At 44.7% G+C, this 26,462-nt stretch overlaps 1 protein-coding gene across 1 annotated transcript in view; it reads left to right on the top strand.

Moving 5' to 3' along the window:
* Positions 1 to 10,425: 10,425 nt before the first annotated feature.
* The window catches only part of LOC129844833 (syntaxin-binding protein 5-like), a 52,713-nt gene continuing 36,676 nt past the window's right edge, over positions 10,426 to 26,462 (top strand). The window contains exons 1-3 of the mRNA XM_055912984.1: positions 10,426 to 10,582; positions 13,469 to 13,534; positions 18,530 to 18,634. Coding sequence (XP_055768959.1) covers positions 10,522 to 10,582; positions 13,469 to 13,534; positions 18,530 to 18,634 — 232 coding nt within the window. The 5' untranslated portion in view covers positions 10,426 to 10,521. The remainder of the gene's footprint in view (positions 10,583 to 13,468; positions 13,535 to 18,529; positions 18,635 to 26,462) is intronic.

The following is a 26,462-nucleotide window of genomic DNA, read 5'->3' as shown; positions in this document are numbered from 1 at the left end:
GTCTCTGTGTCTTCTCCTAATCTCTCTGTCTCTTCTCCTAACCTCTCTGTCTCTTCTCCTAACCTCTCTGTCTCTTCTCCTAACCGCTCTGTCTCTTCTCCTAACCTCTGTCTCTTCTCCTAACCGCTCTGTATCTTCTCCTAACCTCTGTCTCTTCTCCTAACGTCTCTGTCTCATCTCCTAACCTCTCTGTCTCTTCTCCTAACCTCTCTGTCTCATCTCCTAACCTCTCTGTCTCATCTCCTAATGTCTCTGTCTCTTCTCCTAACCTCTCTGTCTCTTCTCCTAACCTCTCTGTCTCTTCTCCTAACCTCTCTGTCTCTTCTCCTAACCTCTCTGTCTCTTCTCCTAACCTCTCTGTCTCTTCTCCTAACTTCTGTCTCTTCTCCTAACCTCTGTCTCTTCTCCTAACCTCTCTGTCTCTTCTCCTAACCTCTCTGTCTCTTCTCCTAATGTCTCTGTCTCATCTCCTAACCTCTCTGTCTCTTCTCCTAACGTCTCTGTGTCTTCTCCTAATCTCTCTGTCTCTTCTCCTAACCTCTCTGTCTCTTCTCCTAACCTCTCTGTCTCTTCTCCTAACCGCTCTGTCTCTTCTCCTAACCTCTGTCTCTTCTCCTAACCGCTCTGTCTCTTCTCCTAACCTCTGTCTTTTCTCCTAACGTCTCTGTCTCATCTCCTAACCTCTCTGTCTCTTCTCCTAACCTCTCTGTCTCTTCTCCTAACCTCTCTGTCTCTTCTCCTAACCTCTCTGTCTCTTCTCCTAACCTCTCTGTCTCTTCTCCTAACCTCTCTGTCTCTTCTCCTAACGTCTCTGTCTCTTCTCCTAACCTTTCTGTCTCTTCTCCTAACCTCTCTGTCTCATCTCCTAACCTCTCTGTCTCATCTCCTAATGTCTCTGTCTCTTCTCCTAACCTCTCTGTCTCTTCTCCTAACCTCTCTGTCTCTTCTCCTAACCTCTCTGTCTCTTCTCCTAATGTCTCTGTCTCTTCTCCTAACGTCTCTGTCTCTTCTCCTAACGTCTCTGTCTCTTCTCCTAACCTCTCTGTCTCTTCTCCTAACCTCTCTGTCTCTTCTCCTAACGTCTCTGTCTCTTCTCCTAACCTCTCTGTCTCCTCTCCTAATCTCTCTGTCTCTTCTCCTAACCTCTCTGTCTCATCTTCTAATGTCTCTGTCTCTTCTCCTAACCTCTCTGTCTCTTCTCCTAACCTCTCTGTCTCTTCTCCTAATCTCTCTGTCTCTTCTCCTAACCTCTCTGTCTCTTCTCCTAACCTCTCTGTCTCTTCTCCTAACCTCTCTGTCTCTTCTCCTAACCTCTCTGTCTCTTCTCCTAACCTCTCTGTCTCTTCTCCTAACCCTTCTGTCTCTTCTCCTAACCTCTCTGTCTCTTCTCCTAACCTCTCTGTCTCTTCTCCTAACCTCTCTGTCTCTTCTCCTAACCTCTCTGTCTCTTCTCCTAACCTCTCTGTCTCATCTCCTAATGTCTCTGTCTCTTCTCCTAACGTCTCTGTCTCTTCTCCTAACCTCTCTGTCTCATCTCCTAATGTCTCTGTCTCTTCTCCTAACCTCTCTGTCTCTTCTCCTAACCTCTCTGTCAGTTCTCCTAATGTCTCTGTCTCTTCTCCTAACTTCTGTCTCTTCTCCTAACCTCTCTGTCTCTTCACCTAACCTCTCTGTCTCTTCTCCTAACGTCTCTGTCTCATCTCCTAACCTCTCTGTCTCTTCTCCTAACCTCTGTGTCTTCTCCTAATCTCTCTGTCTCTTCTCCTAACCTCTCTGTCTCTTCTCCTAACCTCTCTGTCTCTTCTCCTAACCGCTCTGTCTCTTCTCCTAACCTCTGTCTCTTCTCCTAACCGCTCTGTCTCTTCTCCTAACCTCTGTCTCTTCTCCTAACCTCTCTGTCTCTTCTCCTAACGTCTCTGTCTCTTCTCCTAACCTCTCTGTCTCATCTCCTAACCTCTCTGTATCTTCTCCTAACCTCTCTGTCTCTTCTCCTAACCTCTCTGTCTCTTCTCCTAACCTCTCTGTCTCTTCTCCTAACCTCTCTGTCTCTTCTCCTAACCTCTCTGTCTCTTCTCCTAACCTCTCTGTCTCTTCTCCTAACCTCTCTGTCTCTTCTCCTAACCTCTCTGTCTCTTCTCCTAACCTCTCTGTCTCTTCTCCTAACCTCTCTGTCTCTTCTCCTAACCTCTCTGTCTCTTCTCCTAACCTCTCTGTCTCTTCTCCTAACCTCTCTGTCTCATCTCCTAATGTCTCTGTCTCTTCTCCTAACGTCTCTGTCTCTTCTCCTAACCTCTCTGTCTCATCTCCTAATGTCTCTGTCTCTTCTCCTAACCTCTCTGTCTCTTCTCCTAACCTCTCTGTCTCTTCTCCTAATGTCTCTGTCTCTTCTCCTAACCTCTCTGGCTCTTCTCCTAATGTCTCTGTTTCTTCTCCTAACGTCTCTGTCTCTTCTCCTAACCTCTCTGTCTCTTCTCCTAACCTCTCTGTCTCATCTCCTAACCTCTCTGTCTCATCTCCTAATGTCTCTGTCTCTTCTCCTAACGTCTCTGTCTCTTCTCCTAACCTCTCTGTCTCATCTCCTAATGTCTCTGTCTCTTCTCCTAACCTCTCTGTCTCTTCTCCAAACCTCTCTGTATCTTCTCCTAACCTCTCTGTCTCTTCTCCTAATGTCTCTGTCTCTTCTCCTAATGTCTCTGTCTCTCTCCTAACCTCTCTGTCTCTTCTCCTAACCGCTCTGTCTCTTCTCCTAACCTCTCTGTCTCTTCTCCTAACCGCTCTGTCTCTTCTCCTAACCTCTCTGTCTCATCTCCTAACCTCTCTGTCTCTTCTCCTAACCTCTCTGTCTCATCTCCTAACCTCTCTGTCTCTTCTCCTAACCTCTCTGTCTCTTCTCCTAACGTCTCTGTCTCTTCTCCTAACCTCTCAGTATCTTCTCCTAACCTCTCTGTATCTTCTCCTAACCTCTCTGTCTCTTCTCCTAACCTCTCTGTCTCTTCTCCTAACCTCTCTGTCTCTTCTCCTAACCTCTCTGTCTCTTCTCCTAACTTCTCTGTCTCATCTCCTAACCTCTCTGTCTCTTCTCCTAACGTCTCTGTCTCTTCTCCTAACCTCTCTGTCTCATCTCCTAATGTCTCTGTCTCTTCTCCTAACCTCTCTGTCTCTTCTCCTAACCTCTCTGTCTCTTCTCCTAATGTCTCTGTCTCTTCTCCTAACCTCTCTGGCTCTTCTCCTAATGTCTCTGTTTCTTCTCCTAACGTCTCTGTCTCTTCTCCTAACCTCTCTGTCTCTTCTCCTAACCTCTCTGTCTCATCTCCTAACCTCTCTGTCTCATCTCCTAATGTCTCTGTCTCATCTCCTAACGTCTCTGTCTCTTCTCCTAACCTCTCTGTCTCATCTCCTAATGTCTCTGTCTCTTCTCCTAACCTCGCTGTCTCTTCTCCAAACCTCTCTGTATCTTCTCCTAACCTCTCTGTCTCTTCTCCTAACGTCTCTGTCTCTTCTCCTAATGTCTCTGTCTCTTCTCCTAACCTCTCTGTCTCTTCTCCTAACCGCTCTGTCTCTTCTCCTAACCTCTCTGTCTCTTCTCCTAACCGCTCTGTCTCTTCTCCTAACCTCTCTGTCTCATCTCCTAACCTCTCTGTCTCTTCTCCTAACCTCTCTGTCTCATCTCCTAACCTCTCTGTCTCTTCTCCTAACCTCTCTGTCTCTTCTCCTAACGTCTCTGTCTCTTCTCCTAACCTCTCAGTATCTTCTCCTAACCTCTCTGTATCTTCTCCTAACCTCTCTGTCTCTTCTCCTAACCTCTCTGTCTCTTCTCCTAACCTCTCTGTCTCTTCTCCTAACCTCTCTGTCTCTTCTCCTAACTTCTCTGTCTCATCTCCTAACCTCTCTGTCTCTTCTCCTAACGTCTCTGTCTCTTCTCCTAACCTCTCTGTCTCTTCTCCTAACCTCTCTGTCTCTTCTCCTAACGTCTCTGTCTCATCTCCTAACCTCTCTGTCTCTTCTCCTAACCTCTCTGTCTCTTCTCCTAACCTCTCTGTCTCATCTCCTAACCTCTCTGTCTCTTCTCCTAACCTCTCTGTCTCTTCTCCTAACCTCTCTGTCTCTTCTCCTAACCTCTCTGTCTCTTCTCCTAACCTCTCTGTATCTTCTCCTAACCTCTCTGTCTCTTCTCCTAACGTCTCTGTCTCTTCTCCTAACCTCTCTGTCTCTTCTCCTAACCTCTCTGTCTCTTCTCCTAATCTCTCTGTCTCTTCTCCTAACTTCTGTCTCTTCTCCTAACTTCTGTCTCTTCTCCTAACTTCTGTCTCTTCTCCTAACCTCTGTCTCTTCTCCTAACCTCTCTGTCTCTTCTCCTAACCTCTCTGTCTCTTCTCCTAATGTCTCTGTCTCATCTCCTAACCTCTCTGTCTCTTCTCCTAACGTCTCTGTCTCTTCTCCTAACCTCTGTCTCTTCTCCTAACGTCTCTGTCTCATCTCCTAACATCTCTGTCTCTTCTCCTAACCTCTCTGTCTCTTCTCCTAACCTCTCTGTCTCTTCTCCTAACCTCTCTGTCTCTTCTCCTAACCTCTCTGTCTCTTCTCCTAACCTCTCTGTCTCTTCTCCTAACGTCTCTGTCTCTTCTCCTAACCTTTCTGTCTCTTCTCCTAACCTCTCTGTCTCATCTCCTAACCTCTCTGTCTCATCTCCTAATGTCTCTGTCTCTTCTCCTAACCTCTCTGTCTCTTCTCCTAACCTCTCTGTCTCTTCTCCTAACCTCTCTGTCTCTTCTCCTAACCTCTCTGTCTCTTCTCCTAACTTCTCTGTCTCTTCTCCTAATGTCTCTGTCTCATCTCCTAACCTCTCTGTCTCTTCTCCTAACCTCTCTGTCTCTTCTCCTAACGTCTCTGTCTCTTCTCCTAACCTCTGTCTCTTCTCCTAACGTCTCTGTCTCATCTCCTAACATCTCTGTCTCTTCTCCTAACCTCTCTGTCTCTTCTCCTAACCTCTCTGTCTCTTCTCCTAACCTCTCTGTCTCTTCTCCTAACCTCTCTGTCTCTTCTCCTAACGTCTCTGTCTCTTCTCCTAACCTTTCTGTCTCTTCTCCTAACCTCTCTGTCTCATCTCCTAACCTCTCTGTCTCATCTCCTAATGTCTCTGTCTCTTCTCCTAACCTCTCTGTCTCTTCTCCTAACCTCTCTGTCTCTTCTCCTAACCTCTCTGTCTCTTCTCCTAACCTCTCTGTCTCTTCTCCTAACTTCTGTCTCTTCTCCTAACCTCTGTCTCTTCTCCTAACCTCTCTGTCTCTTCTCCTAACCTCTCTGTCTCTTCTCCTAATGTCTCTGTCTCATCTCCTAACCTCTCTGTCTCTTCTCCTAACGTCTCTGTGTCTTCTCCTAATCTCTCTGTCTCTTCTCCTAACCTCTCTGTCTCTTCTCCTAACCTCTCTGTCTCTTCTCCTAACCGCTCTGTCTCTTCTCCTAACCTCTGTCTCTTCTCCTAACCGCTCTGTCTCTTCTCCTAACCTCTGTCTCTTCTCCTAACGTCTCTGTCTCATCTCCTAACCTCTCTGTCTCTTCTCCTAACCTCTCTGTCTCTTCTCCTAACCTCTCTGTCTCTTCTCCTAACCTCTCTGTCTCTTCTCCTAACCTCTCTGTCTCTTCTCCTAACCTCTCTGTCTCTTCTCCTAACGTCTCTGTCTCTTCTCCTAACCTTTCTGTCTCTTCTCCTAACCTCTCTGTCTCATCTCCTAACCTCTCTGTCTCATCTCCTAATGTCTCTGTCTCTTCTCCTAACCTCTCTGTCTCTTCTCCTAACCTCTCTGTCTCTTCTCCTAACCTCTCTGTCTCTTCTCCTAATGTCTCTGTCTCTTCTCCTAACGTCTCTGTCTCTTTTCCTAACCTCTCTGTCTCTTCTCCTAACCTCTCTGTCTCTTCTCCTAACGTCTCTGTCTCTTCTCCTAACCTCTCTGTCTCCTCTCCTAATCTCTCTGTCTCTTCTCCTAACCTCTCTTTCTCATCTTCTAATGTCTCTGTCTCTTCTCCTAACCTCTCTGTCTCTTCTCCTAACCTCTCTGTCTCTTCTCCTAACCTCTCTGTCTCTTCTCCTAACGTCTCTGTCTCTTCTCCTAACCTCTCTGTCTCATCTCCTAACCTCTCTGTCTCTTCTCCTAACCTCTCTGTCTCTTCTCCTAACCTCTCTGTCTCTTCTCCTAACCTCTCTGTCTCTTCTCCTAACCTCTCTGTCTCTTCTCCTAACCTCTCTGTCTCTTCTCCTAACCTCTCTGTCTCTTCTCCTAACCTCTTTGTCTCTTCTCCTAACCTCTCTGTCTCTTCTCCTAACCTCTCTGTCTCTTCTCCTAACCTCTCTGTCTCTTCTCCTAACCTCTCTGTCTCTTCTCCTAATGTCTCTGTCTCTTCTCCTAACGTCTCTGTCTCTTCTCCTAACCTCTCTGTCTCATCTCCTAACGTCTCTGTCTCTTCTCCTAACCTCTCTGTCTCTTCTCCTAACCTCTCTGTCTCTTCTCCTAATGTCTCTGTCTCATCTCCTAACCTCTCTGTCTCTTCTCCTAACGTCTCTGTTTCTTCTCCTAATCTCTCTGTCTCTTCTCCTAACCTCTCTGTCTCTTCTCCTAACCTCTCTGTCTCTTCTCCTAACCGCTCTGTCTCTTCTCCTAACCTCTGTCTCTTCTCCTAACCGCTCTGTCTCTTCTCCTAACCTCTGTCTCTTCTCCTAACGTCTCTGTCTCATCTCCTAACCTCTCAGTCTCTTCTCCTAACCTCTCTGTCTCTTCTCCTAACCTCTCTGTCTCTTCTCCTAACCTCTCTGTCTCTTCTCCTAACCTCTCTGTCTCTTCTCCTAACCTCTCTGTCTCTTCTCCTAACGTCTCTGTCTCTTCTCCTAACCTTTCTGTCTCTTCTCCTAACCTCTCTGTCTCATCTCCTAACCTCTCTGTCTCATCTCCTAATGTCTCTGTCTCTTCTCCTAACCTCTCTGTCTCTTCTCCTAACCTCTCTGTCTCTTCTCCTAACCTCTCTGTCTCTTCTCCTAACGTCTCTGTCTCTTCTGCTAACGTCTCTGTCTCTTCTCCTAACCTCTCTGTCTCTTCTCCTAACCTCTCTGTCTCTTCTCCTAACGTCTCTGTCTCTTCTCCTAACCTCTCTGTCTCCTCTCCTAATCTCTCTGTCTCTTCTCCTAACCTCTCTGTCTCATCTCCTAATGTCTCTGTCTCTTCTCCTAACCTCTCTGTCTCTTCTCCTAACCTCTCTGTCTCTTCTCCTAACCTCTCTGTCTCTTCTCCTAATGTCTCTGTCTCTTCTCCTAACGTCTCTGTCTCTTCTCCTAACCTCTCTGTATCTTCTCCTAACCTCTCTGTCTCTTCTCCTAACCTCTCTGTCTCTTCTCCTAACCTCTCTGTATCTTCTCCTAACCTCTCTGTCTCTTCTCCTAACGTCTCTGTCTCTTCTCCTAATGTCTCTGTCTCTTCTCCTAACCTCTCTGTCTCTTCTCCTAACTGCTCTGTCTCTTCTCCTAACCTCTCTGTCTCTTCTCCTAGCCGCTCTGTCTCTTCTCCTAACCTCTCTGTCTCATCTCCTAACCTCTCTGTCTCTTCTCCTAACCTCTCTGTCTCATCTCCTAACCTCTCTGTCTCTTCTCCTAACCTCTCTGTCTCTTCTCCTAACGTCTCTGTCTCTTCTCCTAACCTCTCTGTATCTTCTCCTAACCTCTCTGTATCTTCTCCTAACCTCTCTGTCTCTTCTCCTAACCTCTCTGTCTCTTCTCCTAACCTCTCTGTCTCATCTCCTAACCTCTCTGTCTCATCTCCTAATGTCTCTGTCTCTTCTCCTAACCTCTCTGTCTCTTCTCCTAACCTCTCTGTCTCTTCTCCTAACCTCTCTGTCTCTTCTCCTAACGTCTCTGTCTCTTCTGCTAACGTCTCTGTCTCTTCTCCTAACCTCTCTGTCTCTTCTCCTAACCTCTCTGTCTCTTCTCCTAACGTCTCTGTCTCTTCTCCTAACCTCTCTGTCTCCTCTCCTAATCTCTCTGTCTCTTCTCCTAACCTCTCTGTCTCATCTCCTAATGTCTCTGTCTCTTCTCCTAACCTCTCTGTCTCTTCTCCTAACCTCTCTGTCTCTTCTCCTAACCTCTCTGTCTCTTCTCCTAATGTCTCTGTCTCTTCTCCTAACGTCTCTGTCTCTTCTCCTAACCTCTCTGTATCTTCTCCTAACCTCTCTGTCTCTTCTCCTAACCTCTCTGTCTCTTCTCCTAACCTCTCTGTATCTTCTCCTAACCTCTCTGTCTCTTCTCCTAACGTCTCTGTCTCTTCTCCTAATGTCTCTGTCTCTTCTCCTAACCTCTCTGTCTCTTCTCCTAACTGCTCTGTCTCTTCTCCTAACCTCTCTGTCTCTTCTCCTAGCCGCTCTGTCTCTTCTCCTAACCTCTCTGTCTCATCTCCTAACCTCTCTGTCTCTTCTCCTAACCTCTCTGTCTCATCTCCTAACCTCTCTGTCTCTTCTCCTAACCTCTCTGTCTCTTCTCCTAACGTCTCTGTCTCTTCTCCTAACCTCTCTGTATCTTCTCCTAACCTCTCTGTATCTTCTCCTAACCTCTCTGTCTCTTCTCCTAACCTCTCTGTTTTCTTCTCCTAACCTCTGTCTCTTCTCCTAACCTCTCTGTCTCTTCTCCTAACTTCTCTGTCTCATCTCCTAACCTCTCTGTCTCTTCTCCTAACCTCTCTGTCTCTTCTCCTAACCTCTCTGTCTCATCTCCTAACCTCTCTGTCTCTTCTCCTAACCTCTCTGTCTCTTCTCCTAACCTCTCTGTCTCTTCTCCTAACCTCTCTGTCTCTTCTCCTAACCTCTCTGTATCTTCTCCTAACCTCTCTGTCTCTTCTCCTAACGTCTCTGTCTCTTCTCCTAACCTCTCTGTCTCTTCTCCTAACCTCTCTGTCTCTTCTCCTAATCTCTCTGTCTCTTCTCCTAACCTCTGTCTCTTCTCCTAACCTCTCTGTCTCTTCTCCTAACCTCTCTGTCTCTTCTCCTAATGTCTCTGTCTCATCTCCTAACCTCTCTGTCTCTTCTCCTAACGTCTCTGTCTCTTCTCCTAATCTCTCTGTCTCTTCTCCTAACCTCTCTGTCTCTTCTCCTAACCTCTCTGTCTCTTCTCCTAACCTCTCTGTCTCTTCTCCTAACCTCTCTGTCTCTTCTCCTAACCTCTCTGTCTCTTCTCCTAACCTCTCTGTCTCTTCTCCTAACCACTCTGTCTCTTCTCCTAACCACTCTGTCTCTTCTCCTAACCTCTGTCTCTTCTCCTAACCGCTCTGTCTCTTTTCCTAACGTCTCTGTCTCTTCTCCTAACCTCTCTGTCTCTTCTCCTAATCTCTCTGTCTCATCTCCTAACCTCTCTGTCTCTTCTCCTAACGTCTCTGTCTCTTCTCCTAATCTCTCTGTCTCTTCTCCTAACCTCTCTGTCTCTTCTCCTAACCTCTCTGTCTCTTCTCCAAACCTCTCTGTCTCATCTCCTAACCTCTCTGTCTCATCTCCTAACCTCTGTCTCTTCTCCTAACCTTTGTATCTTCTCCTAACCTCTCCGTCTCCCTACAATACATAAACAAAACGAAACACACCACCATTCACAAACAACCACACGAGGTGCATGTGACCGGCTGCATTCCACGGTGGCGTCACGGTGGCGTCATGTGCTTGTTGTGGTTCTTTCAGTCACGTTTGCTTGAGCACTACTCTTAGATAAGACCTACCGAAGCATCTCTTAGCATATCGTAGACCAGGGATCCCCAAACTGTTGGCCGCCGGCCGAATTTGGCCCAACTTTTTTTTTAGGGGGGAAATAAGACTGTAAAAACAGCAGCAAATATTTTTTATTTGGAAACCGTTTCCAAAGTATTCACACGCATTATGGAGAGGTATACAGTATCAGTCAATAGTTTGCACACCTACTCATTCAGTTAATTTTTTTATTTTCTACAATTTTCAACATTGTAGAAAATAGACATCAAAACTATTAAATAACACATATGGAATCTTGTAGTAACCAAAAAAGTGTTAAACAAATCCAAACAAATTTTATATTTGAGATTTTTCAAAGCAGCCAACTTGCAAATCGACCCGAGGTTGAATCTATACTGAAGAAAAATATAAAAGCAATATGCAACACTTTCAACTACTGACTTACAGTTCATATAAAGACATCAGTCAATAGCAATACATTCATTAGGCCCTATGTATTTCACATGACTGGGCAGCGGTGCAGCCATGGGTGGGCCTGGGAGGGCATAGACCCACCCACTTGGGAGCCAGGTCCAGCCAATCAGAGTTTTTCCCTTGCTGTTCTGAGTTGATCTTTTGGGTTTAGAGCCTGGGTGTCTCCACTATACACTAACTGGGTTGCTGCTTGCCTTCACTTTCTTTTTCACTCTGGGCCTTTGTGTTCTTCTCTCTCCTCTTCCTCCTCCTCCTCCCTCCCTCGTTCTTGGTGTCTATGGCTGCTGGTATGGGCATGTGAGCCTGCCTAAAGACTTTTGCATGCGCAGCCTGTCTCATTTTTATTCACATTCAAAGAAAAGGAACCGCACGTCCTATCAGAGTAAGTCAGGTCATCCTCAAGGCAAGGAGACAAGGAGACTGGGGAGGGAGACAAGGGGACAAGGGAAGAAGGGACTAAGGGGACAAGGAATTAAGGGGGCAAGAGGATAACGGCAAGGGGGCGTACTAGAGAGATGATTGGAATGACGTAGATTTTTACTGAAACAGCTCTGGAACAGCTCCCCAATAGTTAAAAACATATCCCAGTGTCAGTGCTGCCATTATCGAATTAAATGCCATGGCTTTATCGGAACCTGTGTCATTTTAAATCACAAATAGTCCAGTTATCTCAATATAGTAGGTCCTTTTGCCAAGGTCCCGTTAGAAAATTGTATCTCGTTTATGAAATGACTAAATGTCAAAAAGCCAAAGCCACAGTGTACATTGCAAATGCAGCACAAAGAAATGAGTGATTTGAAATTCAAATCATGACAAAGACATTCAAACATTGTATTATAAATACTATGTACACCTTTTTATAGCTAAGTCAATATTTTGATCATTATTGACCTCTTTATGAGATATATAATATTATAATAAAAAATAATTGATTAATTACGTCAACTGAAACCTTTTATTTATGTTTCCACTGCAGTTGATCAAAGTAATGGATTAATTAAAACTTCTCAGCTGAGTTTTGACCCAGCAAAGTTACTCACTTATAACAATGTACTTTGAAATATGAAATACAACACACTAGGGAAATGATGATGATTTATTTATGAAACGCCACATTGATCATAATTCAAGGACCCTGGTCTAATGCTACTGGTAGACTGTAAATAATTAAGTTAATTAACTAAAACACTAAAAGTTTAGATTTCACATGAGTTTTCTGATTTTACTACATGACTAGATTTAAGACAAACTTCATCACTCTGCGACGAGGTCTTTGTTCCGTCTTTATTATTTGTGTTTGTCTATTTGAATGAGGCTTGCACTGCATGTATTTTAACCATCTGAATTGGCATTACATTCAAATTCAGATGGTTCTGTTTAGAACGAAACGATTGGAAAATGATTTCGGTTCCAACCCCCAGTGGTCGAAAAAAAACAACAATCTTATTATTTGAGTAAAAGTAAAGATACCTTAATAGAACATTACTCAAGTAAAAGTGAAAATCACCCAGTAAAAGATTTACTTGAGTAAAAGTTTAAAAAGTATTTGGTTTTAAATATACTTAATTGTCAAAAGAAAATGTTATTGCTAAAATATACTAAAAAGTATGTACCAAAAGTATACATTTATTTTTTATTTAACCTTTATTTAACTAGGCAAGTCAGTTAAGAACAAATTCTTATTTACAATGACGCCCTACCTTGAGGTAGCTTCCTGTAGCGTTAGGCGGCTTTCTGTAGCGCGAGGTAGCTTCCTGTAGCGCGAGGTATCTTCCTGTAGCGCGAGGTAGCTTCCTGTAGCGCGAGGTAGCTTCCTGTAGCGCGAGGTAGCTTCCTGTAGCGCGAGGTATCTTCCTGTAGCGCGAGGTAGCTTCCTGTAGCTCGAGGTAGCTTCCTGTAGCGCGAGGCCTCTTCCTGTAGCGCGAGGCCACTTCCTGTAGCGCGAGGCCACTTCCTGTAGAGCGAGGTGGCCTCCTGTACAACATCCCTTGCACAGGATGCAAAGGCTTACCCCAAATCTATCTCCTTAATGCTGAGGGCCAAGCAAAGACACATCGGGTCTCATTTATACAGTCTTTGATATGACTTGGCTGGGAATCGAACTTCCAACCTTCCAATCTCAGGGAGGAAGCTCTAACCACAAGGCTCTGAGGCGATTTAAACTCTGAAGTGCAGGCCTCATTTCCTGTGGTGTTTGTTGCCATGCATGATGATGGTGTGCTAAGCTGATCCCGAGCTTCAACATGGATTCACATATTATTCATTATAACCCTCTGGCTATAGCGATCCTCAATTTCCAGAAAGTCTTTAGACAATTATAAGTAGAGAAACGTGAGATGACAACAGGACAACCATCTGGGCACAGACGTCAGTTCATCTTCTAGTTTGGATTTACATTTGGATTGAGTTGTCAACTAATGTGAATTCAATGTGGACTCGACAATACTGTTCAGCATGTCATTGGGTTTAGGGTTAGAAAAGTTGTTTGAAAAAAAGACAATGCCATTTACATTTACAAATCCAATTCGTTTTCAACATGGATTCACCATCATCACATAGATCTTGGTGGTTGAAATGACATGGAAACAATGTGGACTCGACCAGTTTTTTCCCCCAGTGGGAAGTGAATATACGATCATCATGTATGGATGAAACTTCCTGAATCGTGTGTGTTGCTTCAGGATCAGAGTTGTCATCCTCAGAAAGGCAACAGACACTGTTATGCTACTGACAACTGCCTGTTGCATCACCATGGCAACAGACACCGTTATGCTACTGACAACTGCATGTTGTATCACCATGGCAACTGACACTGGTACGCTACTGACAACTATATGTTGTATCACCATGACAACAGAGACGGTTACAGCACTGACAACTGTATGTTGAATCACTGTGGCAACAGACACTGTTACAGCACTGACAACTGATTGTTCTATTACCATGGCAACAGACACTGTTACAGCACTGACAACTGCCTGTTGCATCACCATGGCAACATACACTGTTACAGCACTGAAAACTGAGTGTTCTATTACCATGGCAACAGACACTGTTACAGCACTGACAACTGTCTGTAGTATCACCATGGCAGCATACACTGTTAGAGCACTGACAACTGACTGTTGTATCACCATGGCAACAGACACTGTTACAACACTGACGATTGTCTGTTAAATCACCATGCTTTCTTTATATGACCATGACTAAAGAGTCTCTATCCCACTTCCTCCTCCTCTTCCTCTTGGAATCTGATTGGCTGTGACAGGCCTAACGGAACTGTCCGACAACCAGGTGGCCATGGACATGGAGAGAAGCAAGTCGCCCACCTCAGGTAATGCCTTACTCACTCACTCACACCTGGGTGTCCCTGCACACACACACACACACACACACATTCACAATCCTATTTTCACTGACCCCTAACCCTAATTCTAACACTACTTCTAACCCCTAAGCCTAAATTTGCCTTTTTCCTTGTGGGGACATGCTAACTGTCCACTCTTGTTCAAATGTTTCTTGTTTTACTATCCTTGGGAGGACTTTTGTTTCCCACGAGAATAGTAACCCCCCCCCCCCCCCCCCCAACACATCACACACACACATCACTCACACTCCCCAGCTCCCTTCACAGGACTGTCATATCTGATCAGTGCTGAAGTTCCTGCTGGGATGCAGGTCTGTTTCGGAAGTATGGATACTGCACCTGTCGCTGGGGTGTGGACACTGTGTCTGTCCCTGGGGTATGGACACTGTGTCTGTCGCTGGGGTGTGGACACTGTGTCTGTCGCTGGGGTGTGGACACTGTGTCTGTCGCTGGGGTGTGGACACTGTGTCTGTCGCTGGGGTGTGGACACTGTGTCTGTCGCTGGGGTGTGGACACTGTGTCTGTCGCTGGGGTGTGGACACTGTGTCTGTCGCTGGGGTGTGGACACTGTGTCTGTCGCTGGGGTGTGGACACTGTGTCTGTCGCTGGGGTGTGGACACTGTGTCTGTCGCTGGGGTATAGACACTGTACTTGTCCCTGGGGTGTGGACACTGTGTCTGTCGCTGGGGTGTGGACACTGTGTCTGTCGCTGGGGTATGGACACTGTGTCTGTCGCTGGGGTGTGGACACTGTGTCTGTCGCTGGGGTATGAACTGTACCTGTCGCTGGGGTATGGACACTGTATCTGTCCCTGGGGTATGGACACTGTACCTGTCACGGGGGTATAAACACTGTACTTATCCCTGGGATATGGACACTGTACCTGTCCCTGGGGTATGGACACTGTACCTGTCACGGGGGTATGGACACTGTGTCTGTCCCTGGGGTGTGGACACTGTACCTGTCCCTGGGATATGGACACTGTACCTGTCCCTGGGATATGGACACTGTACCTGTCCCTGGGATATGGACATTGTACCTGTCACTGAGGTATGGTCACTGTACCTGTCACTGAGGTATGGTCACTGTACCTGTCAGTGAGGTACGGACGCTGTACCTGTCGCTGAGGTACGGACAATGTACCTGTCCCTGAGGTATGGACACTGTACCTGTCACTAGGGTATCACTGTGACATTAAGTGAATGGTAACTCTATTGACACATCACCTAGTAGGAGTCTCAAAGTGTTAGCTCTATATAGGAAACATAAATGCTGTCTCATTGCTGTGGTTGTTGAGGATTGTTAGAAGCTGTGTGTGTTTCTCATGTTTTATAGCAACTCTGAATGCATTTTTGTATCATTATAGGAGATGTGTACTGTATCAGAGGACAATTTAGAGAGAAAGAGAGGGAGAGAGAGGGAGAGAGAGAGAAAGGGGAGAGAGTGAAAGCAGTGTACTGCCGGGATGCTAGATGGATGTGTCGGTCAGTCGGAGCTAGACAGTCAGCTAGTGTGTGTCTATTTGAGACCAGGAGAGAGATATATTCTTTCTCCCACTGCCCGTCTTCTCTCCCTTTCTTCATCACTCCCTTCCCTCCGTCTTCTCCTGCTCAAAGTGAACCCAGCTGGAATGAAAAGGAGCTGGGGAAAGGTGTTTGATATTTGTCTTTTTCACACTGGAAAAGGAGGGAGGGAGGGAGGGAGGGAGAGAGGGAGAGAGGGAGAGAGGGAGAGAGAGAGAATCTCCCCAGTCTATAAGATATTAAACCTGCTGTCCCTGTCTAGTATCTCCCCAGTCTATAGGGTATTAACCCTGCTGTCCCTGTCTAGTATCTCCCCAGTCTATAGGGTATTAACCCTGCTGTCCCTGTCTAGTATCTCCCCAGTCTATAGGGTATTAACCCTGCTGTCCCTGTCTAGTATCTCCCCAGTCTATAGGGTATCAACCCTGCTGTCCCTGTCTAGTATCTCCCCAGTCTATAGGGTATTAACCCTGCTGTCCCTGTCCAGTATCTCCCCAGTCTATAGGGTATTAACCCTGCTGTCCCTATCTAGTATCTCCCCAGTCTATAGGGTATTAACCCTGCTGTCCCTGTCTAGTATCTCCCCAGTCTATAGGGTATTAACCCTGCTGTCCCTGTCCAGTATCTCCCCAGTCTATAGGGTATTAACCCTGCTGTCCCTGTCCAGTATCTCCCCAGTCTATAGGGTATTAAACCTGTTGTTCCTGGCTAGTATCTCCCCAGTCTATAGGGTATTAACCCTGCTGTCCCTGTCTAGTGTCTCCCCAGTCTATAGGGTATTAACCCTGCTGTCCCTGTCTAGTATCTCCCCAGTCTATAGGATATTAACCCTGCTGTCCCTGTCCAGTATCTCCCCAGTCTATAGGGTATTAACCCTGCTGTCCCTGTCCAGTATCTCCCCAGTCTATAGGGTATTAACCCTGCTGTCCCTGTCTAGTATCTCCCCAGTCAATAGGGTATTAACCCTGCTGTCCCTGTCTAGTATCTCCCCAGTCTATAGGATATTAACCCTGCTGTCCCTGTCCAGTATCTCCCCAGTCTATAGGGTATTAACCCTGCTGTCCCTGTCCAGTATCTCCCCAGTCTATAGGGTATTAACCCTGCTGTCCCTGTCCAGTATCTCCCCAGTCTATAGGGTATTAACCCTGCTGTCCCTATCTAGTATCTCCCCAGTCTATAGGGTATTAACCCTGCTGTCCCTGTCTAGTATCTCCCCAGTCTATAGGGTATTAACCCTGCTGTCCCTGTCCAGTATCTCCCCAGTCTATAGGGTATTAACCCTGCTGTCCCTGTCTAGTATCTCCCCAGTCTATAGGGTATTAAACCTGTTGTTCCTGGCTAGTATCTCCCCAGTCTATAGGGTATTAACCCTGCTGTCCCTGTCTAGTGTCTCCCCAGTCTATAGGGTATTAACCCTGCTGTCCCTGTCTAGTTTCTCCCCAGTCTATAGGATATTAACCCTGCTGTCCCTGTCCAGTATCTCCCCAGTCTATAGGGTATTAACCCTGCTGTCCCTGTCTAGTATCTCCCCAGTCTATAGGGTATCAACCCTGCTGTCCCTGTCTAGTTTCTCCCCAGTCTATAGGATATTAACCCTGCTGTCCCTATCTAGTATCTCCCCAGTCTATAGGGTATTAACCCTGCTGTCCCTGTCTAGTATCTCCCCAGTCTATAGGGTATTAAACCTGCTGTCCCTGTCTCCCCAGTCTATAGGGTATTAACCCTGCTGTCCCTGTCTCCCCAGTCTATAGGGAATTAACCCTGCTGTCCCTGTCTAGTATCTCCCCAGTCTATAGGGTATCAACCCTGCTGTCCCTGTCTAGTATCTCCCCAGTCTATAGGGTATCAACCCTGCTGTCCCTGTCCAGTATCTCCCCAGTCTATATGGTATTAAACCTGCTGTCCCTGTCTCCCCAGTCTATAGGGTATCAACCCTGCTGTCCCTGTCTAGTATCTCCCCAGTCTATAGGGTATCAACCCTGCTGTCCCTGTCCAGTATCTCCCCAGTCTATAGGATATTAGACCTGCTGTACCTGTCATGACTCCCACTCTGCCTGACCCAGCCATTTATCTACAATTCTCCTGAGAATAAATGAAGCACATCGGACCAAGGTTATTCTCTCTAAAGTGCCCGTGTTGGTGGTATGTAATGTGCGTAGTTATGTGGAATAGGTCAGGGTTGTCCTATCTATTATCTGGTCCCATCTCTTCTATTAAATGCAGAGATGGAGAGAGAGAGGGAGAGAATATGATATAGCTCCACTGTCATACTACAAAGGGACAGAGAAAATAAATGATGAAGTGTGTGAAGAATGCCACATGTATGTAGGGAGAAAACGAGGTGGAATGTGAAAGGTAGAACATGGGGGATATCAGAGGTCGGATAGAAGAGATGGAACCCAGATCTTGTTCAGCATCCACCATCAACTCTCTCCCCTCTCTGCCATGTCAATAAAGAGGTCTCCTCCCTCCTCCTGCCGTCTCACCGCTCCACACCGGGACTCATCCACTTTTTTTCCGTTAAGCCCTGTAATTGGGCCTGCTCATATTCCTCCGTTCCTTCCTCCCTTTTCTTACGTTGTTGTTTGTTTACATTTGTATTGTTTTTGTTGTGTTGTCTGGGTTTCTGCTCTCCTGGCCGTTGTAGTCGATGCTGCTGCTGATGGTAGTACCTGCCCTGTTATGTAGTCTGGGGCGAGTCGTGAGGTTGGGCAAATAAGCTGAAATGTCAGAGAGTGTCTCTGAGCAAGCAGGATAAATTTAGAGGCGAGACTCCAAGAGAAGAGAGGAGATGTGCTGGGGGCGTCCCGGAGCTCCCTGTGCAGAAGTCACCTACCTGGGCTGGATGTGTCTGCTGTTATCTCCTATAATGAGAGAGCGGCTGGGATCAATATTTACACCACACTTACACACCAAGTTTGAAAACGAATTTAGTCGCCGTACTATTTCACGAGGAGTCGAGAGAATGTGAGATTGAGTTTGGAAAGGTGAGAGAGCAACAGTAAAGTAAGAAAGTACATAAAGTTAGTTACCCACGTCTGGAATCGATACCTTTTCGAAGAACACTCGGTTTAAAGGTGGTGCTGTTTGGTTTTGACCAGAGTGTGGACTGGACTACCTGCTGTGAAGAAATTCCTAGTATAAATGCTAACAACAGGTGTTACTGTACCTGTATCTTCAATTACACCATATCGTTTAGTTTTGAGGGTTTGTGATGTTGACTGGTGTTAGTAGTTGTCTACGTAATGATAGTAGCAGTAGTAGTTTTTTGTTACAGAGGCTGTTTTTTTGTGTTGCACTGTAGTCTTACCTTATCACACAAGTTTGTATTGGTATCTTCATAATCAACTCTCATCAATGTACCAGCTCGTCTCTCTGTCTCAATGCTCCCATTTTTGTTTTGTTTTGTCTCTTGTGTGTTGTGTTGGATCTCTTCCAGGTCCCTACCCAAGCTCCCTTCACTATGTACCTCGTTCCATGCCTGAGCCCGTGGGCAGTCTGAGAGCCAACCACTGCAGTCCAGTCTTTTACTTACTGGACAATGGTAAGAGGAGGGACCAGGAGGGACCAGGGAAACCTGTCCGTCTCATATCCCACCGCTGGGGGAGTGTGGGTGGGCCGAGGGGAGGTGTTGGGGGTAGGGAGAATGGTTTGGGGAGGAGGGTTGGTTGTGTTTGGATACTAGCATATGAGGTGTGTTCCTAGACTTGTCTGTCCTGACTTTAACATTATGATCCATGCATCTGTAACTTATAGGCATTGTTACATTGTCTCTGCCCCAGCTGTAGGGGTCAATGTGTGTTTTGTGCAGGGTCTGGTCTCATGGTGTTGTTAGATTGTCTCTGCCCCAGCTGTAGGGGTCAATGTGTGTTTTGTGATGGGTCTGGTCTCATGGTGTTGTTAGATTGTCTCTGCCCCAGCTGTAGGGGTCAATGTGTGTTTTGTGATGGGTCTGGTCTCATGGTGTTGTTACATTGTCTCTGCCCCAGCTGTAGGGGTCAATGTGTGTTTTGTGCAGGGTCTGGTCTCGTGGCATTGTTGCATTGTCTCTGCCCCAGCTGTAGGGGTCAATGTGTGTTTTGTGATGGGTCTGGTCTCATGGCGTTGTTGCATTGTCTCTGCCCCAGCTGTAGGGGTCAATGTGTGTTTTGTGATGGGTCTGGTCTCATGGCGTTGTTGCATTGTCTCTGCCCCAGCTGTAGGGGTCAATGTGTGTTTTGTGATGGGTCTGGTCTCATGGCGTTGTTGCATTGTCTCTGCCCCAGCTGTAGGGGTCAATGTGTGTTTTGTGATGGGTCTGGTCTCATGGCGTTGCATCCGTCATCAGCCGTGCTTATGAGGCAGGCAGGGGAGGACGCTCCTCCCTAACTCTTCAGCACCTTTGCCATCCATCCATCCATGTTGTTGTTGATGTTATGGAGTTGTTGTTGTTATGTTGTTGATGTTGTTATGTTGATGTTGTTATGTTGATGTTGTTATGTTGTTGTTGTTATGTTGTTGATGTTATGTTGATGTTGTTGTTGTTACATTGTTGTTATTATGTTTATGTTGATGTTGTTGTTGATGTTATGTTTATGTTGATGTTGTTGTTGATGTTATGTTGTTGTTATGTTGATGTTGTGTTATGTTGTTGATGTTATGTTGTTGTTATGTTGATGTTATGTTGTTGATGTTATGTTGTTGTTGTTATGTTGTTGTTATGTTGATGTTATGTTGTTGATGTTATGTTGTTGTTATGTTGATGTTATGTTGATGTTATGTTGTTGATGTTATGTTGATGTTGTGTTGATGATGTTATGTTGTTGATGTTATGTTGTTGTGTTGATGATGTTATGTTGTTGTTGTTATGTTGATGTTGTGTTGTTGATGTTGTGTTGTTGTTGTTATGTTGATGTTGTGTTGTTGATGTTATGTTGTTGTTATGTTGATGTTGTTATGTTGATGTTGTGTTGATGATGTTATGTTGATGTTGTGATGATGTTATGTTGTTATGTTGATGTTGTGTTGTTGATGTTATGTTGATGATGTTATGTTGATGTTGTGTTGATGATGTTATGTTGTTGTTGTTATGTTGATGTTGTGTTGATGATGTTATGTTGATGTTATGTTGTTGATGTTATGTTGATGTTGTGTTGATGATGTTATGTTGATGTTATGTTGTTATTGTTGTTGTTGTTATGTTGATGTTGTGTTATGTTGATGTTGTTATGTTGATGTTGTGTTGATGTTATGTTGTTGTTATGTCGTTGTTGATGTTATGTTGTTGTTATGTCGTTGTTGATGTTATGTTGTTGTTATGTCGTTGTTGATGTTATGTTGTTGTGTTGTTGTTGTTATGTCGTTGTTGTGTTGTTGTTGTTATGTTGATGTTGTTGTTTTTGTTGTTGTTGTTGTTGTCATGTTCTAACTGCATGGACTCCGTGATGTTGCAGTAACTAAGGCTTCAGCTTGCTGTAGGAATATATTAGGGAGAAGAACACTATCTCTCGCTTTACTCTGTTTGTATTCACCATAACCTGGATGTTACAGGCAATCAGGGCATTTAAGACAATATCCAGTACGTTTAAATTTTTCCTTCACTGTGAAATACGAACTGACCTTTCATTGGGCAACAGGTTAATGTTTAACATAATTATGTCTCCAAATATGTAAATACTGTCATTTGTTAAAAGTCGTTGTTAGCATAGTGCACAGTTCCGCTGTTTGAGCTGCTAAATGGCGTGGATAATTCCACCATGCTATGGGAGAGAGAGAGCTGTCATTCCATCATTGTATTCCTCTGTTGCTACACAATTATGCTGCTATGCATCATGGATGCAGCATCTGGTCGCTGTTAGTGCTTACGCACGCACGCACGCACGCACGCACACACACACACACACACACACACACACACACACACACACACACACACACACACACACACACACACACACACACACACACACACACACACACACACACAGAGTTTTGCATTGCTATCCTTGTGAGGAGCAAAGAATTCATTCACTTCCAAGATCCTATTTTCCCTAACCTTAACACTTAACCCTTAACCTAACCATAACCCTAAACTTTACCCTAAGCCTAAACCCCTGACCCTAAAACTATATCTAACTCCTAACCGTAACCCGTAACCCCTAACCCTAACCTTAATTCTAATCCTAACCTTAATTCCAACCGTAACCCTAATTGTAAACCTAACCCCCAAGCCTAAAATAGCATTTTTCCTCGTGGGGACCGGCAAAATCCCCACTTGTCTGAATTGTCCTTGTTTTACTATCATTGTGAGGACTTCTGTTGCCCACAAGGATAGTTAAACAAACACACACACACACAAATAATTTTATTAATATCCACACTAATCTGATAGGCTTTACCGGTAAGCCTGAAATACATTTTATTGATCTTGGAATTAAATTATGCCACTATATCACAGCAATTTCCTCACAAGCACCACACAAGGGGAACATTTAATGTACATCAAAATCCATTTTGATTTCTGTTTTCCCGACAGGACAATTTACAATTAAACAACACCACTTTGTGTTCTACTTTAGCAGTACCAATTTGCAACCTACTTCAAGTCAATGAAAGATGATGGAATTCAATTTGAGACTTTAATATATTATCTGTAAAACAGTGTTATTTTGTGGTCCATAGGCATGTATTACATTTCAAAGATCTAATGTCCTGGATTCACTTATACATGCTGCCATGAAACATCTGATCTGCTAGCTTGACCCAAACCACCTGGTGCCATGAAACAACTGATCTGCTAGCTTGACGCAAACCACCTGGTGCCATGAAACAACTGATCTGCTAGCTTGACCCAAAACACCCGGTCCCATGAAACAACTGATCTGCTAGCTTGACCCAAAACACCCGGTCCCATGAAACAACTGATCTGCTAGCTTGCCCCAAAACACCTGGTGCCATGAAACAACTGATCTGCTAGCTTGACCCAAAACACCCGGTGCCATGAAACAACTGATCTGCTAGCTTGACCCAAAACACCTGGTGCCATGAAACAACTGATCTGCTAGCTTGACCCAAAACACCTGGTGCCTTGAAACATCTGATCTGCTAGCTTGACCCAAAACACCTGGTGCCATGAAACAACTGATCTGCTAGCTTGACCCAAAACACCTGGTGCCATGAAACAACTGATCTGCTAGCTTGACCCAAAACACCTGGTGCCATGAAACAACTGATCTGCTAGCTTGACCCAAAACACCTGGTGCCATGAAACAACTGATCTGCTAGCTTGACCCAAAACACCTGGTGCCACATGGAGGCGGTTGGTAGCCTAGTGGTTAGAGTGTTGGGCCAGTAACCGAAAAGTTGCTGGTTTGAATGCCCGAGCTGACAAGGTAAAAATATGTAATTCTGCACCTGAGCAAAGCATTTAGTTCCCTGGGTGCCGAAGACGTAGATGTCGATTATGGCAGCCCCCTCGCACCTCTTTGATTCAGAGGGGTTGGGTTAAATGTGGAAGACACATTTCAGTTAAATGCATTCAGTTGTACAACTGACTAGGTATCCCCCTTTTCCCAATGAAATAACTGCACTTTCCCATATCTGCTAGCTTGCCCCAAAACACATTCTGCCATGAAACATTGCTTTACAGAGATTGTTTTGAGAACAATGAGGGGTTTCCTGATGTTGTCATTCTTACAACACCCAGCAGTATCATTATCCAACAATCCTAAACCAGTGTCCTCATAGTATGTCCTTTGAATCAACTGAGGAAAAAAGAATTACCATTTCTCTCAACATGTGCTTTTGCAGTTCTGTATCTACTGCAAAATGTTGACCTGTCTGGTTTCTTTCCAATCTGTTTGATTGCGTTTGTGTTGCTCGTGGTGAGTTCCCCGTTTATTTCTGCTTCGTATGCCTCCAGGCCTTCTAGCGAACGTTGACAGCCTGACTTTTACATGTTAGACATTTAGAGGGAACTTACAGTTAGTGTATTCATCTTAAGATAACTAGGTGGGACAAACACATTTCTCAGTCATAGTAAGTAAATGTTTTACTTCATAAAATAATGTAGCTACTGTATCAACAAAGTCAGAGCTAGTATGGAGGAGAAAAAAACAGGTTTGAAATGGTTTTAGTTTTTTTTTCTGGACTTTATAGAGGAGTGAGACAGAGTTTAATTAAGTGCCTATTAAGATTGAATACGATGATAGTAAACCTACCACTTTTATATTTGTATTTGTCCTCAACCTTGATAGCTAATCAGAAATTGTCAAGCTGGAATCCAAGCAAGTATTCCAATCAGTGAAAATTAAATTTTACATGAATGCAGTGGAAAAATATCTTCATCAACTGTGATCTAAGCCTTTTTTAGTATATTATCATGGTAATGTATGTACTGTAGTTAGTTCTAGTTGGTTGTAGATAGTTATCTGACCAGTGCGTATGAGTGTGGGTGTACAGTGCCATTTTTCCCAATGTGGATCCGTTTCCTTTAGACTGTGCCAGGTCAAACCAGTGATTTGCAGCTCCAACCATGATGCTAACTGCTAGCCAGACACACGATGGTGTAGTTATGTGGCACATTCATTGGCTCTTATACACTACAGTTATCCCCAGTTTCCAAGCCCTGTATTGCCCTGGTACAGCCTGCTGTGAAACTGGGCTGCAGGTGTACGTGGACTGGGTGGCACCACAGAGTCTTTCATCCTCACTTAGGAAGTCAAACAGATAGGCCCATTGATGCTTAACAAAGGGCTTGTGGTTTAACACTGTGCCAACTCACATTATGAAACAGTTCTCAACCAGGATTCCTCCCTACAGGCCGCCCTGTAGGCACAACATGACTGCCGATCTGAGCTGTAACAGTGCTTCAATGGGAGCTGTCAGTCAATATGCAGCCAAAGTTTTGTTTACTTGACTGTCAACACATGAACGTGGCAGAGTGCTCTGCTGTAACACAGACGTCCGCTCCACATAATTCCTCTACAAAGAATTCCAGTCCACAGTATTCCTCTCCACAGTATTCCTCTCCACAGTATTACTCTCTACAGTATTCCTCTCCACAGTATTACTCTCCACAGTATTCCTCTCCACAGTATTCCTATCCACAGTATTCCTCTCCACAGTATTCCTCTCCACAGTATTCCTCTCCACAGTATTCCTCTCCACAGTATTCCTCTCCACAGTATTCCTCTCCACAGTATTCCTCTCCACAGTATTCCTCTCCACAGTATTCCTCTCCACAGTATTCCTCTCCACAGTAGTCCTCTCCACAGTATTCCTCTCCACAGTATTCCTCTCCACAGTAGTCCTCTCCACAGTATTCCTCTCCACAGTATTCCTCTCCACAGTATTCATGTATTCCTTTCCACAGTATTCCTCTCCACAGTATTCCTCTCCACAGTATGCATGTATTACTCTCCACAGTATTCCTCTCCACAGTATTCCTCTCCACAGTATTCATGTATTCCTCTCCACAGTATTCATGTATTCCTCTCCACAGTATTCATGTATTCCTCTCCACAGTATTCATGTATTCCTCTCCACAGTATTCATGTATTCCTCTCCACAGTATTCATGTATTCCTCTACACAGTATTCATGTATTCCTCTCCACAGTATTCATGTATTCCTCTCCACAGTATTCATGTAATATTCTCCACAGTATTCATGTATTCCTCTCCACAGTATTCCTCTCCACAGTAGTCCTCTCCACAGTATTCCTCTCCACAGTATTCCTCTCCACAGTAGTCCTCTCCACAGTATTCCTCTCCACAGTATTCCTCTCCACAGTATTCATGTATTCCTTTCCACAGTATTCCTCTCCACAGTATTCCTCTCCACAGTATGCATGTATTACTCTCCACAGTATTCCTCTCCACAGTATTCCTCTCCACAGTATTCATGTATTCCTCTCCACAGTATTCATGTATTCCTCTCCACAGTATTCATGTATTCCTCTCCACAGTATTCATGTATTCCTCTCCACAGTATTCATGTATTCCTCTACACAGTATTCATGTATTCCTCTCCACAGTATTCATGTATTCCTCTCCACAGTATTCATGTAATATTCTCCACAGTATTCATGTATTCCTCTCCACAGTATTCATGTATTCCTCTCCACAGTATTCATGTATTCCTCTCCACAGTATTCATGTATTCCTCTCCACAGTATTCATGTATTCCTCTCCACAGTATTCATGTATTCCTCTCCACAGAATTATTTCCACAGTATTCCTTTCCACAGTATTCTTCTCCACAGTATTCCTCTCCACAGTATTCATGTATTCCTCTCCACAGTATTCCTCTCCACAGTATTCATGTATTCCCCTCCACAGTATTCCTCTCCACATTATTCCTCTTCAGTATCAACCAACTGTAGTAGAATATTGATTCACTCTGGAATCCACCCGAAGGTCTATGATTTCTTTAATATTGGAAGTTCTGCACCACTCCTGATGCTGGTCTGCTGAACACCTTGCTGGTCATTGATAACCCAACTGTTCTTCTCAAAAGTAAGATAAAGTTTGGTTCAGATGGTGTGAAACCCTTTCAATGCCACATCAAAGGACAAAGATGGAGAGGATGAAAGACTCTTATCCTGTTCAATGCCGGATCTTACTGAATGTTCTCTAGCATCACTTGTTCATATTAGCTCGTTATTTTCATCAATATTCCTTTTGATATTTCTTTATTTTTTTTTGGCACAGATTAATTAAATCTTCTCCTTCTATGTAGACTATTTCTGTATCCAACGTTCTCTCTCCCTTTAGAATCTAAGCCGGAGGGGGGGGTTCTACTTAGCTAACTTATGGAATTGTTATAAGATGGTCATATCAAGGGGTTTCTGAGTGGTGCAGCGGTCTAAGGCACTTGCTTCACAGTGCTTCAGGCGTCACTACAGACCCGGTTTCGGCGCCAATTGTCCCAGCGTCTTCCCGGGTTAGGAGAACGTTTAGCCGGCCGGGATTTCCTTATCCCATCGCGCTCTAGCGACTCCTTGTGAGGCTGGCTACCCGGGTTTAATTGAGCAGTGTGTCAAAAAGCAGTGCAACTTGGCAGAGTCGTGTTTCAGCGGACGCATGGCTCTGGACCTTCGCCTCTCCAGAGTCCGTAGGGGAGTTGCAGCGATGAGACAAGACTGTAACTATCAAATCACGAAAAAAGGGGGATAAAAGTTACAACAACAACAAAAAGTAATATCAAGGATCATTTAGCTATTGGATTTAGAGTTTTATGAACCCTTAAGGTATAATAAATACATATATACAGTATATATAAAAAATATTTGATGAAACATTGAATTTGGCCATACTGCTATTAGCCAATAGAAACACATTCTATCTGGACAAACAGATAGTCTCATAAAATATCAAAAGGAACTTTGTACTG

Source organism: Salvelinus fontinalis, unplaced genomic scaffold, assembly GCF_029448725.1.
Source record: "Salvelinus fontinalis isolate EN_2023a unplaced genomic scaffold, ASM2944872v1 scaffold_0238, whole genome shotgun sequence".
NCBI classification, from domain to species: Eukaryota; Metazoa; Chordata; class Actinopteri; order Salmoniformes; family Salmonidae; genus Salvelinus; species Salvelinus fontinalis.
The sequence above is the reverse complement of the archived record's forward strand: the minus strand, read 5'-3'. Positions and strand labels throughout refer to the sequence as shown.